At 35.7% G+C, this 17,935-nt stretch overlaps 1 protein-coding gene across 1 annotated transcript in view; it reads left to right on the forward strand.

Annotated features, from left to right (window-relative positions):
* Ent3 (equilibrative nucleoside transporter 3) overlaps positions 1-17,935 on the forward strand; it is an 81,992-nt gene that overhangs the window by 24,635 nt on the left and 39,422 nt on the right. Inside the window, exons 3-5 of the mRNA XM_090395132.1 lie at positions 462-706; positions 832-1,108; positions 13,718-13,905. Coding sequence (XP_090251258.1) covers positions 462-706; positions 832-1,108; positions 13,718-13,905 — 710 coding nt within the window. The remainder of the gene's footprint in view (positions 1-461; positions 707-831; positions 1,109-13,717; positions 13,906-17,935) is intronic.

The following is a 17,935-nucleotide window of genomic DNA, read 5'->3' on the forward strand; positions in this document are numbered from 1 at the left end:
GGCGCAAAGACATCAAAGGTCATTCTGCGGTAGGGCAACAGGTTTCAGCAGTACATATGGTAAACGGTTACACCAATCACAAACATGCCCCTGACGTGATTCTCTGAGCAGAATTGTTTCTTTTTATATTTGGCCATAAAATAGGGAGGGATCCATAATATCTTCCAATTTACAATCATATTTACGACAAATTGAAGCCTTTTGGGCTCTACATTTTAGTATTCAAATAAGCATTTTTTAAAACTTTGTTATTAATTATTAACACAAAATATGGGTGGTTTAAATAGTAGGAAAGAGAACGATTTTTATTCGTATTATACGTCTTGTACAATTCCACTCACCACATTTGCCTGACGACTTTGTTTTGTTAGAATGAGGTCGTCAATAGAAAGCGTGTGAAATTGCAACCCCCCTGTGAAGAAGTAAGGGTCTAACGTGTGTGTGTGTTTTTTTTTGCTAAGGTGCTGCTGGATTGCTGATTTCCATCAATCGGATCCTGACCAAGGCACTCCTGGAAGATGAGAAGTTCAACACCATCCTTTTCTTTTCCATTTCCATTGGAATTGTGATTTTCTGTGTAATCATTCACTTTCTGCTCCAGAGGACAGATTTTGTGAAATTCTACATCGGCCTGTGTTCAAATGCCAGCGAGTCAGATGATCTTCACAGAAGAATTCCCCTCGAGCCCACCGAAGATGTCGGTCTTGTAAGTATCCTCTGCTTCTGCGTTTTTCTTCCATTAACTTTCCCGATTTAGATATCTCAGCAATTAATTATTATCACGAAGAACCATCTAACATCTCAATGCTTTTTTTTTTTCATTTTTTGAAGGTGGACATGCTTGACCCGGCAGAGAGTAAAGGAGGGAAGTACGGAGTTCTTTCCCTCCGCTCGCCTCCGTCCTCTCCGAGAGCCGATTCGGCTTTTCAATCCACCGAGATGCTGGACCAAACTATGGATTTCAGCGACGATAACGAGTGGAGAATGTCTTCCGAATCCGTAACGTCCGCTCCTCCTACGACCAAAACCTATCGAGTCCAAGACGTGGTTGTGCGCATGCGTGGAACGGCATTCACGAAACACATCCAGATGTGGAGTGGAATCAAAAGTAGGTTTGTTTGCTGGTTTGTTTTTTGCAATTAATTTATCTCGTACTGTATGGAATTCTATGTAATGTACTTCCCACCAGAATGCAATGAACACTCTACAATAAGGTTAACGAAATGCGTTTAAAGAACCTTAGGAGTTGGTCAGTTGATACGCTCTCTTTATGCTTATTTGGCATTTTAACATTAGAAACAATTTTCGCACTTATTTTTATCTAGTAGCATTGATATGCCATTCATATAATCTACTATCCTATGCTGTCTGTACATACTTTCTTACTCCACTCCTATATATATCCCAAAGCCTGGAAATTGACCTATATTCAACCTATTCCTAAAAAGGGTGACAAATCACTGCTATCTAACTACCGCTCTGTCTCACTCACTTCGGTCTTATACAAAGTGATGGAGAAAACCATCAACTCTCAACTCCTACACTACCTTGAAGGTACCCAGCTATTAAGCGACCACTAGTACGGATTCCGTCGATGCCGATCAACAGAAGTTTTACTCTCATACATCAACTATTGCTGGACAAATGCCATGGAGAAATTTGGCGAATCTCAAGTGGTTGCACTCGATATCTCTAAAACCTTTGACCGGGTCTGGCTCAAAGACTTACTAAGGAAACTCCCATCATTTGGATTGTCTCAGCACTTCTGCAGATTGATTGCAAGCTTCCTGTCCGGACGCATACTATGTGTGATAGTAGACGGCTCCCTATCCTATCACCATCCAACTAATGCTGGAGTCATCACACAGGGTTCAGTTCTCTCACCTACCCTCTTCCTTCTGTATATAAATGACCTACTTCAGTTGACCTCCAACCCAATACACAGTTTTGCAGACGACAGCACATTGCACTCCTCCCTTTCATTTGACAAACCTTACTCTACACAACTCACTTCAACCCACTGAGCATCAACCACCACTGCCCTTAATTCTGACCTCCAAGCCACCTCCAATGGGGCTCAGATAACCTCATCAATTTCAACTAATAAAATCCAGTTCTGTTCTATCTCCCATAAAAAAAGAACCATTTTTTCCAGTATCCTTTTTGACGATACCCAAATTTCCAGACAATCTGAGATTTCTCTTCTTGGAATTACCCTCACATCAAGCCTCTCCTGGCATAAACACATCGCAACCATTGCATCCTCAGCTTCTAAAAAACTAGGATTTCTCTTTCGCTCAAGACGTTCCTTCACCCCTGAATACCTGTTAACCTTATACAAATCACAAATCCGCCCAGCTATCGAATATTGCTCCCACATTTGGAGTGGGGCTCCTAAGGACTCCCTCAAAATACTTGACTCAATGAAGAGGAGAGCAATTAGATTGATAAATGACCCATCTCTTACCAACTCGCTCTCCTGACTTTCACATAGACCTTTGAACTCTGCAATCTGTATATTCTATAAATATTTCCATGGGAAATGTTCTTCTGAAACAGCATCAATAATTCCCCCACTCTGTACTAAGCCCATTGGAACACGTACAGCTGATGCCCAACATCCCTTCACAGTACACCTTGAACCCACAGAACAAGTTTCTTTTCCTCCTCCTTCATTCTTGCTTCTGAATGGAACACTCTTCCCCCTGACGTATTTCCCACGGAATACAACACACAGGCTTTTAAATCAAATGTAAATCAGTTTATTCTTTCCCAACCCATTACCCATATACGGCACTAACGTACTATAGGTTGACCAGCCAACCTCTCCTATATGGGCACAACATAAAATTTTTTATGTTGGGCCCATATACGAAAACATAAGGAAACAAGGGAAAAACATTTTTTCCTTAAAAAAAAATTCATTCTGGTAGAGGGCGCTATGTTGCTTTAATTTTTCGTTACTGTATATGATTGCTCATTTCAGGAACTGGTCTACTTTTTGTTGATTCTGTGAAATTATCGTGTTATATACCTTTTTAAAATTTTACCATCTCTTAAAGTGTACAGGCACATTTTATGAAGAACCGCTCTTAAGAATGCGCACAATGCACATTAAAACCTTATAACAATATTTAAAATTCATACTAGATGCACAAAACAAGATGAAGTCCTGAAACTAATACTTCATTGGTCCTGAAACTAAATACAAGTTAAATAACCATAATCGATTTGTAATACTTATACAAAAAGCGCAAATAATTTTATATTGCTTGTAGATAATTTGTGATTAATATTTCTTAAATGATTTTTTGTTATTTTTGTTCTCATCAGTATAATCATCATTCGCATTCTGTATATATATCGCTTTATGTAAATAATAATTTGAGAACCTTTCTACCTAGATGGGTTTCTATCCTTATTTTGGATACTATTTTAGAAAGTAGGGCAGAATAAACTAGAATTTATCGTATATTATAATATACTATTAAAAATATCTGTAAACTCTTTCCTTAATATTTTTTATTTTTAGATTTTACTTATAATATGTTAAAACACCACTTTATTTATTTTATGCATGAAATTATAATAGAATTATTCGGGAAATGATGTATTATATATTATATTATATGTTATATATATTCTTTTTAATGTTTCAAATTTACTTGTAAGATTTGCTTTGTTATTATATTGGTGACTGCTTGAGGTTCAGAGTATGTATTAAAGGTATGCAACTTTCATTATATTATATATTATATTATATCTAGAGATTCTTCCAGTTAATTTGGAACATTAAAAAGAATACAAAATAATAGGAACTTCTCAAAACCACACATCGATAGTGACAAACTCATTATCAACAAATCCTTCTATATACTTTCAGATGTAGAACAAAGCATCCTTAGTAAAGGTCTAAACTTTATTCCTTCCCCAAAATTAATACCAAAGGAGACACTACTTACAAAAATAGAAAAAACTACTTATTTTTTCCCTCCACAAGATGCAAAACTTCTACGTATTGAATAAATCTTTATTATCAATAACGCAAAACCACTTGCAGGTAACATTATTTCAACTGAACGCAAAGATATTAGAAGTTTAAAAAACAACAGAGATATAATTATCCTTCCTGCGGATAAAGACAATGCAACAGTCATCCTCAAATCTGAAGATTACCAGAATAAAATGCTTGAATTACTACATAATGATACCTACTCATTACTCGAGAGAATCCAACTCGTGAACTTCAAAATCGTACAAACAACTTATTAAAAACAACAACTGAATTATCCCGAAACGTTCGCTTATCCCTACGCTCTCTCCATCCGTTAATTCCTTCCATATATGGTGTTCCTAAAATCCATAAAGAGAACACCCCATTACACCCAATTGTAGAAGGTATCGAACGTACAATCTTTCAAAATATCTTGCCAAATACCTCAAACGTTTTTCAGGGAAGTCACCATCCTTTATCAAGAACACTACAGAATTTGTTACATACATCAAGGATATTACAGTTAATGAAGATGACATCATGACTAGCTTGGACATAACTTCTTTGTTCACTAATGTCCCAACAGATGAAGCCTAACATTACTCGAGGACAAGTGATCCCAAAAAATGTTAGCCTTGCTTACACATTGCATCAGGTCCGGTTACTTCAAATTTCAAGATAATATATACAAACAAAATCATGGACTGGCTATGGGTAATCCTTTATCCCCTGTACTCGCAAATATTTACTTAGAGGATTTTGAAACCAAGGCTATCTCTTCCTTTATTTTAACACCTAAAGTTTGGAAACGTTATGTGGATGATGTCTTCATTGTTTGGAGCCATGGACATGAATCCCTTATGGTTTTCCTCGAACATCTCAATAGCCGACATCAAAGTATTAAGTTTACTGCCGAGCTTCAAACGGATAATTCCTTGCCTTTTCTTGATGTCAAACTGACTCGCTCTTCTGGTAATTTTTTATTTTTATTTTTTATTGTGAACATAACAATCTTATATTCAGGATTAACCGGTTTTTGGTTCTCTGTAGTCAGGCTGAAAGGTTACATGATCATACTCTTGTTGAAGTATATTACATCGAAGTCACTTATAAGGCGAATTACATTTTTTTTTTTAGATTAAAGCCACTAAGAGTTATTTTAACATGATACTGTATAAGAACATAAATGTGGAAGAACATAAGTTACTATAGCACAATATTATCTATTTACATGAGAGTGCCAGCTGATTAATTTTCGCAGTGTTAAGCACAACAGTCCTTCTTCCCCCTTTCTTTGGGGGGGGATGATGTCACTTCTGTGTTGGAAAGTGGATTATGATGCAGTCTCCCTGCTCAGCCAGGAGTTGATTCCGTGGATTCCAGTATTGGTGGAAAAGATCTAAGGTGTTGTTTTGCCTGTGGTAGTGATGCTCGTGTAGGATCCGACTTCTCACCTTTTGTTTGAAGGCTGCGATGAGTTGGTCAGTTGCCTCTCTCTGTGAAGTTGCTGTGCTGTCTGGTCTTGTATGTCTAAGGTAGAAGTTTTATATTACCGCTTTTGCGGTGATGAAAAGGTAATTGCAGAATGAATGTTTATTTGACTCCACATGGACGAGATTGAAATACTCCTCTTTTGTATGAAGACTACCACAGGTGAGAGCTGCCGTTTCCCAAGACAAACTGATTAATTTAGTGTTGACTGGGCATTCCAAGTACATATGCCAGACTGTTCCTAATTGGTAGCAGAACAGGCAGTTATCTGAGACGTTTGAGTTAAATTTTTAATATAGTAAGAGTGGGTAATATATTGTGCCACATTCTCCACTGAATATCTGCGTCAGATTTGATGGCTCTTGTGCGATATGGTAGGTCCCATTGAAATAGTGTTTGATCAGATGATGCAGGATTTTCCAGTAAAGTGCTTTGGTTCGACTGTTGTGCTAGAGTGCTATAGATTTTATTAGTGTTGCTGGGTGTAAGTTTCTCCCATGAGTTATTGGATATTTAAATTTTTTTTTATTTAACTTGTTAAAATATACATTAGACGATAGGTAACAAGGACTGCTTACATATTATAAGTATATAAGTATATATATTACAGAGAAAGAAAACATTTTCCTTTCGGGTATACAATAGAGAATGCAATAAATGAATTCAAAATTTACAGTTCAGTTTCAGTCTGAGTTATCTTTCAGATGAAGCGTATTGTCGTCGTCAATCCAGAAGAGGGTACCAGTTGGATTCCACTCCTCTATGAATTTCGCTACAGTTCTTGTTTCTTTGAAGTATTCAAGTTCCAATATAAGCCTGCTTTTTAGTTTCCGGCGGAGGATATACATGAGGGTTTGTGCAGTTTCAGTGATGGATGGGTGCTGGTTATTTCTTGTGTGTTTTAGGTAGAAGCTGTAGATGACGGCCTTAGCGCAGATGAAGAGGAAATTGCATGTTCTCTGTCTGTTTTTTCTTCTGTGTGGACTAAATTCCAGTAGTATTCTTGGCTGTGTGCGTAGTTACTCTTCTGGTAAACTCACAATATCGATATATAGAAAGCCCACACATACCAACAGATATCTGCATAGTCAGTCCCATCACTTTCCTCGTCATACGCTTGGAATAATTTCCATATTGGGACATAGAGTCCGTTCTCTTCTGGATGACCCAAATGAACTTCTTACAGAAATAAACCATCTGAAAACTTCTTTCGAAGTTAATGGATATTCCAAGAAAATCATTGGAAAATTCCTTCTTAATCCTCCTAGACATCACTCAGAAGAAGCAAACAGATTCAAAGGCAATATATCTATTCCTTACATAAGTACAGTTTTACATAAATTAGCAAAAGTTCTAAGAAAATACAATATCAGAATCTTGTTCACTCCACTTCCAAAGATCCGTTTCTTAATAAGCCACCCAAAACCTTGTTATCATCAACTCAAATACCCTGGTGTATATAAAATATTGTGTGATTGTGATATTCCTTATTTTGGGCAGACAGACAAATCTGTAGAATTGCGTATGGAAGAACACATGACTGTCATTACTTACAAGAGATAGCGAGCCAGTGCATTATCAATCATATCCTTTTGATGAAAACCAAAATCACAAAGTCTGCTGGGAAAAATCTACTAACATCTTCCGTTGCAATGATGAACTAGAGAGAAAAATCGTGGAATCTAGAGAAATCATCTTCAATCCTGTTCATCTAAATAACAACTTGAGTTACAACCTCCCAGATTGTCATTCAGCTGTAATCATGTACTGGCGTTCACGAGATGCTAGTAGCACGCACTTTCCCAACAATACAACTAACGAAAGAACAGCTTTAAATACAACTACAACGTTTTCATGCTAATTATGTATAGAGACTCTCTATGCTGTTCATAGTCTTTTAATCTTCGGTGTTCAGTGTTTTTTCTTTTTTCTTTTTTTTATAATGTCACCTGATGAAGGCTGCTACAGGCCGAAACTAGTAGTGTTTTTATATTAAAACCTTTTTACTTAAATCTAGGTTCTAGTCATTCAATTGTTCACATACATATGTTATAATTCATATATATTCACATACATATGAATATATATATATATATATATATATATATATATATATATATATATATATATATATATATATATATATATATATATATATATATATATATATATATATATATATATATATATATATATATATATATATTATTGCCAGATGCGTCTTGAATAGTTTTTATTTTCTTAAGGGTTTCGCTTTGAAAGAAGCATTTTAGTCTCCGGTGGTTGTTTTCCGGCATGACCTCTATCGGAGCTATGTCGGCGAATGTTTTCTCTTGGAATATGAGCGGCTCTACTCAGTGGCAGGGTGAGCTTGTCACTGAGTGGAACCGCCGCTGAGTTGGACGGTCACTCGTAGGAAGTGGTCTGGGAGATCGCTTAATTTTTAGAGACGTTCTTTACTTATAGATTACACACTAGTGGCGAATAGCTGGTAAACAGCATAACTACTAAGAAAAATAGGTGTTCTTTTCATTAATCACAGGTTTATTGTCACTCAAAGACCTTAACTAGTGTTTGGATTAAACGAATTATCTGTACATTAAAAGAAAACAAATCCTCCACTTTCTTAGGTGTTGGTTACTGAAGCACCACTTCTTGGAAAAGATGCACATGTCTCTCTAAAACAACATAATCATCTACCTAAATATGAACGGAGAAGAACCACAATATCTCATCGAAATTATATTCTAAATACACTGCTTGGAAAGAAGTTAATGGACACCCCCATGGATAAGGTACATCGTGCTATATAACGACATCACGTGTTTGTAGTGCGTATAATTTGGAGGGATATGATGCTCATAAGTCAGTGCAACTGTGTCGGGGTGAAATGGCTGTGAGAAGGGAACTGACGGAGTTTAAAAGCTGCGTTGTGATAGGATGCCATGTTGGTAGGCCTATCTGCTGTTCGACAAATTGTTGACAAATTGAGCCATCCCAGGTCAAAAATCAGCGATACCATACTGAGATGGAAGCACAAGGATTCAACTGTAAGTGCTATCCGCACTGCTGCTATCTACGTTTGTGGAAAGTATGCCCCATAGGATTTCTGCAGTCAAAGGAGGTCTTACATCTTATTAAAGTGGGCGCCATTACTGTTTGTTCCTCACACTGTGTCCGTTGACTTCTTTCCAAGCAGTGTAGATACCAAGGACTCTACGTTACAACAATTTATGTAACGAGATCTAAGTGCTACATATCTACAGCACACGTTTTTTTTTAGAGAAATGTGGCGACATTCCTTTATACGAAATAATTGTACTGAATCACAAGAGCATCCCTGCAGTAAAAATCCATTAAATCCATTGTACTCTTGGAACAGAAGTTAGTTAAGTCAGGCGAACAGGAGCAGTGAGAAAGATATATCAGGATGAAGAAGATGGGAACGCAAATGAAATTGGCATCATTATGTATAAATTACTTAGTTAAATGCAAGGTCTTGTTTGAATTTAAATCTTCTTACAAAGTTTGTAAAAAGATTATTATTACTACTGTGTGATAAAGGATGACAGATTTAGCAGATGCGAAACCCAAGTCGCTAGTGATTTAAGGGGCGACTAGTTCAGAAATCTATTTTTAATTGATAATTATATAAATATAAATATTTAGAATATCTATAAATTCATAGATATTTAAAAATAAAATAAAAAATTTGAAAAATATTTTGGGTATTGAACTTTTTGTTTTTTATAAATGAAATTAGTAATAACACCTTTTAAATTTTTAAATAGGTTTAATATTTTATTAAAAGTGGAGAAAATGTTAACTTGTCAAGAAACTTATCATGATTCTTGTTTCATAGAGCACTGAGATTAAAACGTAAAACATATCACAAAAAAATAGATCTTAACTGTAAATTCTAAAAATTATAGTTACAAACTAAAATAGCATTGCACGTGAATAATACACGTATCGCGTGTACATGATTTACTAGTTGTTGCTAAGGAACGTTCTATAGTTAGCATTAAAGTTCATTTCTTGTGTGTTCAGAGATATAATTATGGTTTTCCATATCTGTGGAAGTATTAAACCTTGGTTCCTGTTAAGGTTATATGTAGTGCGTGCGAGTATGGCTGCTTCTTTAAACATTGGTAGTCTTCTTCTATGTAAGGGATACAACTTTTGTCCCACTCAATGATGTGGTTTGTTATGGAGAAATGTGATGACAGGCCTGATATGTCTTGTCTGTTGTTTTTAACATAACCAATGTGTTCCTTCTGTCTAATCTCGAGGCTTCTCGAAGTCTGGCCGATGTAACTTGAACCACACGAGCATGGGGTATTGTAGACTCCAGCATACTTATAGAAAGCATGGGTATCTTTTGGAGGTCGGAGTAGTTTAAGAATTATTTCTATAGGTTTGAATGTCACTCTTATTTTGTGTGGTTTGAGAAGATTTTCTCTGAGCTTTGTGGCTCAGAGAAAGGGATTTTGTTGACGAGTCTTCGTGGGTAGCCATTCAAGGCGACGTTATTAGATATCAATGTTAATTCATCTTGAAGGTCCTTTTCATCTGTTGTAATGCGGACAGCTCTTTTCATTAGTATGTGTACTATGCTGAGTTTGTGAGAAATGTGGTGTGAGGAGCTGAGATGTAGATAACGTCCTGTATTCCTAGGTTTCCTGTAGACTGATAGGTTCATAAGGCCATTAACTTGCTTCTTAATTAAGATGTCTAAGAACGGTAGTTGTTTGTCTATTTAAAGTTCTAGAGTAAATTTAATAGAATGGTGAAAGGCGCTGATTTATTGAGAAAATCAATTAAGTCATCTTTGTTGTGGTTCCATACAATGAAGATATCATCTACATATCTCCACCAAATTATTGGTTTAGGATTTATTTGAGATAGAATTTTATTTTCGAGATCCTCCATAAATAGGTTAGCACAAGAAGGTGAAAGGGGGCTACCCATTGCCAGGCCAGTCAATTGTTGGTAAATAGTTTTCTTCCAAGAAAAATAGTTTGAATTTAGGCATTGATTGTACAGTGAGGTTATATCTTGTGGGAATAAAGTGCCTAAGATGTTGATAACTTCCACCACAGGAACGTTTGTAAAAAGAGAAGTGACATCTAAGCTTGCAAGTAGATCATTTTCAGTTATAGTAATGTTATGTTTTTGATACTAGACTTGTTATATTATTTTCAATATTTGTGTTATAAAAACCATTTAACTCTTGTTAAGGTTATGTTAGTTTCCTAAATCGTACCACTGTAGAGTTTCTAAAATCGTGCTGGTACGATTTTGGACATTATATGTACATTTTTATTCTTTTGAAAAATTCTTCATTGTTTTTACAATAAAAAATTCTCAAAACGATATTGCGTTTTCCGAAAATGAGTTAAATCAGACTGAAACTGAAGATCCTCATATTGCAATTGAATCCGGCACTGTAGAAAATAATGAGATGGATGAATCAAAAGAGAATGTTCAGCCTAGTTCTTCTTTAAAAGTTCCTATTGCCGAAATATCACCGATTCCAACAAATACTGGTAAGAATCGACGAGCAGCTCAACCAGCAACCCTGCTCACTAATAGCCCTCATGAAAAATTAGTTGAAGCTCTGAAGGAAAGATTGATTCTATGAGCAAGAAGTTGCAACATCTAAAAAATACCTCCAAAAGACTTTCAAAACATCGGAGTTCTGATAAAGTTCATTTTAACGCTCCATCAACAAGTACCGCTCCAGCAATTAATATATATATATATATATAAATGAAGAAGGGTGGTTCTGCTTCCTTTGTCGACAAGCACGTTTATAAAATATGAATCAATGCATTACTTGCAAGTTATGGGTTCTTGAAAATTGTGGTGGTGTACTGAAAGAGGAAAAAAATATATTACTGCCCCAAATGTGATTATAAAAATCCCTAAACATTTTGTAATTTTTCAATTTTGTTTATAAATAAATTGAATTTCTAGAGTAAGTTTCATATTACTGTAATTTCCTTATTCACAATTATTAGGTACGATTTTGGACACAGACCAGTACGATTTAGGCACTGGGTTTCCTAAATGGTACCCATTGCAGGGTCATATTAAAACGTTTAAAACACTTGCAAAAAAAGGAAAAAAACGTACTAAAAATACAGACATGAGATGCATAAGGAATCAGTTTATAGAATCAAACACGATTTATCATTTAAAAGCATATTTGGCAATAAATATGTCAAACATGTCTTAAACAGTACGATTTGGGCAACTCTCCCCTACGTCTTTAACTGAAACACCCTCTGACAATATAATCAAATCTAACACTGTTTGCCCTCGATTTCCTTCTGTCACATGCTGCTTAGGAAGTTGTCCCGCAACAGCTCAATAAATGCATTTTCATTCTTCTCATGAGATTCTACTGCTACCTAATCAATATTTGGATAATTAAATTCTCCCATTATGATTACCCTTTTCGTGCTCACCTTTTCTATTTAGTGATGCATTTCTTCGTCACTAGCAACCGATCCACAGGTCTGTAACAACACACGACTATGTAATTTGTCTTGGTCGATTCCACGTCACACCAGAGGGCTTCAAACTCACTGCCACATGAAATATTGTTAGTAGTGTTACTACATTTATAGATCTCAACTCTAACTGTATTTAAGCCATCCAATATCATTAGCAGAACTCCCCTCTTCTCCTATCCCTGTCCTTCCTACAAATACTGCACCCTTGACATTCGATACCAGTTAGTAGGTATGATTCTGATAGCCAGGTCTCACTAATTCTTAAAATATGAGGTCGCAACATATTGACTAAGGCAACAAACTAACCCCATATTTGTTTCTGATACTCCTAGCATTCGTGTACAGACATAATAATCTACCTTATGTTCTTTTGTATACTCTTGTTTGCAGTCTGCCTGACACAGTTGGACATCTTGCAGATATCTATTCTTCTCTAATGCCTTACACATGTAGACATCTTTGCACACACATATGATGGGTCCGAACCGGACGAACACAAACCCGAAATCGTTCTCGCCTCGTCAGCATTTCCATGACAAAACCTTTTTCCGTCATTAACACAGTTATATACCATTGTCGCTCTTACACTCACATTCACACCATTCCTCCTCCCTTTATAATTTAGTTTCCCTGACTCTCTGTGTTAGGTCTCATACGATTTATTAGCTTCTTTAGACTCCTGATACCAAACGCATTTAGGTGTAAGCCATCACTCTTATACAAATCCAATCTTCCTTCAAACTCAATCCTCACATCAAAAAACTCACATCCATTCCTTCCACATAGCTTACGCATCGAATCTTTTGCTATCATAGCCCTTCTTAATTCATTTTTATCGTAAAGAGGTATATAACAAATGATTTCTGTTTGTCGAAGCCTTCGTATCTCAGTCAGCAGTGCCCTCTAGTTGGAAAGATCTATGCGTGGAGGTCGAAAAGAACAGTTGTCAAAGGTTTTCAATCACAGGTTTCATGGAGAGATGGAAGAGGTATTCCTCCCGAACAACTGTCAAATCCACCTACGAAACACGCGCAATTAGCAGACATAATGTGATATTTAAGTCTCAGTTAATTGCTTTTGGCCGTAGTAACAGACATGTAACAGTATGGTCAGGTACCAAAGGAGAAATTTTCCAGTCCATTATATGGTACAAATAGATCATTATAAAAAGAAATATATGAGTATATAGCTTATGCTGTTAGCAGTTGGATACAGTTAGAACTGGAGGATATAGATAGATTGTTGTCGGCAATTTTGAATCTATTTTGTCCCCATGTTTATGTAATTTAGATTTGAAGCATGTCGAGAATCATGATTATATATTGTAATGTGATATTTAATTTTAGAAGCTGAACAGTACAGGTTTAATATTGTAAATCGCTTGTTGAGATGGTGGTATTGTACATAAATGCGAATGCGATGAGTTCTTTTTTAATATCATGCAGGTGGCTCGCAATTAAGTTGGAATTAAGTTATATCTACAACATAAGAAGAAAGGACAGGAATACACAGAGAGAGAGAGAGAGAGAGAGAGAGAGAGAGAGAGAGAGAGAGAGAGAATTTCTTTGTTGTTTCAAATTTATTAATAGAGACAATTCGTGGCTCTTACTTCTTCGGTAATAACTATGCTTGTTTTTTTGTATAGCAAAGAAACATTGCAGTAAAACGAATATCAAGGGGAACTAACTTGTTTTGATTTTTATCTTAACAGGAGGAATTGTGAACCGCTGGCATGTTGCGAAGTGCATCTGGCCCTATATGCTAAGTATCGCGCTCGCCTACTTTGTGACGTTGTGTCTATTTCCGGGAATTGAGAGTGAAACTGTCAGTTGCAATCTGGGTTCCTGGATGCCCGTCATTCTTATGGCCATCTTTAATCTTTTCGATTTTATTGGGAAGGTAAGTTGGCAAACATCTTCAGTGGTTAAATTATAAATTGAAATAAACCATAAAAACAACGTGCACATTCCTGATTGAATTTTGTTTATCATAAATAATGGTATATTTGATTTATATGTCTGTAAACGTAATCTAACAAAAGCAAGGCAGATGTCAGAACCCCCCCCACACACACACACAAACACCCACACACATACAACCCTCTTCTCTTGTTGTAGCATCGAAACCACTTGCTGCTTATTTTGAATATCTGCTCTACTTGGCAAAGTTACACTAAACGTACGTCTGTTATGGATGTGACATTTTCTCTATACACTTCCCCGAGCCAGAACTCTAAAGAAATGTAATCTCCGCATTGCTTTCAAAACTCATCTGTAATTGGTTGCCCTTATCCGCTAAAGATACACCTCCTCCCCCTATATTTCCGGTGTTTACAAGGTTCCTTCTTGATAGATTAGCTGACTATGAATACAATACGGTCCTGCTCCACAAAGCTACCATTATGGAATTCTGATGCCATTATAAAAGTCCAGCGTGATCTCCTGAAGTATTTATCTATATTTTATCAAGGAAGAGAACAGAAAGATTGAAATGCTCGACGAAATGGAAAATAGCTTTTACATAATTAGTAACCATTGAAATTGAATTGTAAACAATGTCTACCTTACTACTCGATCATATGAGTTATCCTGAAATACGCACTTTTCAAGAACACCAGATTGTTAGTTATGGATAATAGCGACCATCTATTCCTGATGTCACTGTAATCATTTAGTCTACTCGTATACAGGGCGGTTCGTGCATAGGCACTGCGGAACTGCAGCATCCCCAATTTTTCTCGATATATAAATATATTTATTAATTTATTTATATTTAATTGTAATATTTAATTTTATCATCAACAATCCTATACAATTCTCTTATTTTGTATAAAAAATAATGAAAATCCATCTTGTAGCACTTAGGAGGTCGAAGGGCGCTAGCGGCACGGTGTTTACCACAGTGTCATATTGCTACGCGCGCAAGCATATGCACGTCATAGTGAGATGCGAGCTATTAGCGTAATGCGGCACTGTCCGTCACGCAGTTCCACTGTTGTTTATATGCAGTTAGCGCCAGTAGTAGAGTGTTCGTTTCGTGTTCTTATCGTGTTTACTCCATCTCTTTAAATATTTGGACATTATAATTAAAGACATACCATTTGTTATAGTTTTTATTTTAGAACATTATTGGGGTTATGATAATGGATTTTATTTTTAAGTAATTTTGAATTATACTAATCTGTATAATTTTATCGATAATAAATTATTATTTTCATGTTTAATTTTTTTTAGTTTTTACCATAATTTTGATATTTTATCCAAACACGTATACACTGTACTTACAGTGTGTATGTATATTTCGAAAGTTTACGCATCCCCCCCCCACACACACACACACGATTTTTCAAGCCACGAGCCGCCACTGCTCATATATTAATAATAATGTACTATAGGTTTACAATTCACATCAAGAAGAATTTGAAGTTACATATCAGGCAATGGAATGAGAATTAATCAACTGCAATGAGAAAGTTGTTGAGTGGTTCTTGCAGGAATATAGTCAATCAATACCTTTACTTACAGTGTGACGTCAAAACATCCGGGAAGTATTAAATGTAACTGGATCATTCAAACAATCAAATAAAAAGCCTAACCAGGTCTATTATCTAAAATACCTTTCTATATGAACTTCAACGCATCAGGAAAAAAATGTACAGTAGTCCAGTGATCAGAATTCCACAACATGTTTTCCTTTGTCCATTTATAAACATGCAGCACGCATGTTTTTTTAAAAAAATAACAACTTTATGTAACGATGGACTGTCAGGTTGTTCACTAACCGAAGTGCAACAATATCGTTACTTGCTACGACTCCTGTCTCAGCATTACAATGACGTCTCAATTCATTCAATTTAGGTTTCATAGTGATAACTGTTTCAATAATAGTGCTGCTTTGTATCTTTAGTAAATGATGCAATACCTGGGTTAGTGACGCAATCAAGTGTTGTTATTACATCATAGATGTGGCATTTATAAGATGTCATTTTTTTTTCTTTTATGTATTAAAAGAAATTTATATATTTTTTCTAACTAACACGGGGTTTTGTTTGCACTGTCTGGTTGGTCCTTAATCATAGAAAAATTCGAATAATCCAAAAACCACACAGTACTCCACTTAACAGGTTATCTTCCCCAATTTAAACGTATAGAATGTTTCCTTGAAATTGAAAAGAGAGATTAGGAATAGATACGGAAGATATAATACATATATTGATCAGATTACTAAAATATGGAAAACAACAATAAAACAAGGTATCCAGTTAACCAGAAGAACTGTTATCAATACAATGCTGTATGCAGATGATCACATCATATTACAAGACAATGAAGATGATCTGTAAAAATCAGTTTATGAATTAAAATAAGCCAACAACACAATTTAAAAATTTCACAAAGGAAAACAAATGTCATGGCATTTAAAGGTCAGGTTAGATCAAAAATAGCTACAGAAAATGGAATAATCGAACAGATCAAACAGTTCAATTATTTAGGCTGCATAATAACAGATCTTAAAGATGTAGATGGGAAAAAAAGAAATTTCAGAAAATCTGTGGAACAATTAAAAGGACACTGAATAAAATATAAGACGAGAAATTCAGCTAAAAATTTATAAGGTAATGGCCACTCCCACTCTATTATATGGTTCAGAAACATGGACCGTTAAAAAGACAGGTGAAATTAAAATACGAGCTGCAGTGATGAGATTTTTAAGAACAATTAAAGGATGCACAAAATTGGACCATATAAGAAACGAAGACATCAGAAAAGAACTAGATATTTATGACCTAAATGGAAGCACGAAGGAATACAGAGAGAAATGGAAAGAACATCTGATTAGGATAGAAAGATATAAGCTACCAAAAGAAGTGGAAGACCAGCGACAAGATGAAAAGACCAGTGAAGCCGAACAGGAAAATGCCTAATCCTTGAAAAGAAAAAGGATGGTTCTCATTTTTGCGGGAGGGGTGGATAGCCTTTCAAGTTGTGGTCCATTACAAGAGGGTTACAACATCTGGCTATTATTATCGTCAAGTGCTATACAGAATCAATACATTTTTCTGATTTCGGTACTCCATCTGAACTTTCATTTAGTGAAGATGATTTTCGAGTGCGTATTCTTGATTTAAGTACTGAATTTTAGTTTTAATTTAGACACTACAATTTTATATGGAACAATCTTTCAGTTACCACAGACTCGTGGTAAAGGTTGAGTATTTTTCCCTTCATATGAAGCACATTCCCTTGCGGAGATGTGCTTCATATGAAGGGAAAAATACAAGTTGCACCTTGTTGCAACCTGTTTAGGTAAAATTCATAAGCTCTGCATTACTTCAACCTTGGCATTTTTAGGTCTGGCTCCTACTGACGAGACCTCAATAAAAGTCGAAACCGGTCTGGGTAGTGGCCCTTGCCTTTAATGCATAACATATGAATTTTACCTAAACAAGTTGCAGCAAGGTGCTTTGACCTTATTAAATAAAAATCTCAGAATGAGAGAAAGATGTATTTGCATTAGGGGAAAATACTAAGGAGAGTGATCGGAGCTTACTCCACTTTTACCAGGAGTTGCCTCAGACTTGCACTACGTGCAGGCGCAAACTTGACTTACTTGCCTGTTTGCTTACTTGGGAAAAAGGATTAAAACCTAGCTTATAAAATTGCTTGGTATGTTTAATATATATATATATATATATATAAATATAAAAAAAATACATATATATATATTTATATATAACCAAGTTTATAAAATAACTTGGTTATCCTAATATATATATATATATATCTCCTATAACAGGACTAGAGCGCTAGCTCTAGTCCTGTTATAGGAGATATCTCTACGGTGTTCATCCAAACGTAGAAGGATGGACTAGAGCTAGCGCTCTCTCTAGCCACGTTCTCATTTCAGCTAACTCAGACGAAGGCCGCCA

The sequence above is a fragment of the Typopeltis vanoorti genome, chromosome 7 (genome assembly GCF_054136105.1).
Source record: "Typopeltis vanoorti isolate ZY-2024b chromosome 7, IOZ_Tvanoo_1.0, whole genome shotgun sequence".
In the NCBI taxonomy this organism is placed as follows: Eukaryota; Metazoa; Arthropoda; class Arachnida; order Uropygi; family Thelyphonidae; genus Typopeltis; species Typopeltis vanoorti.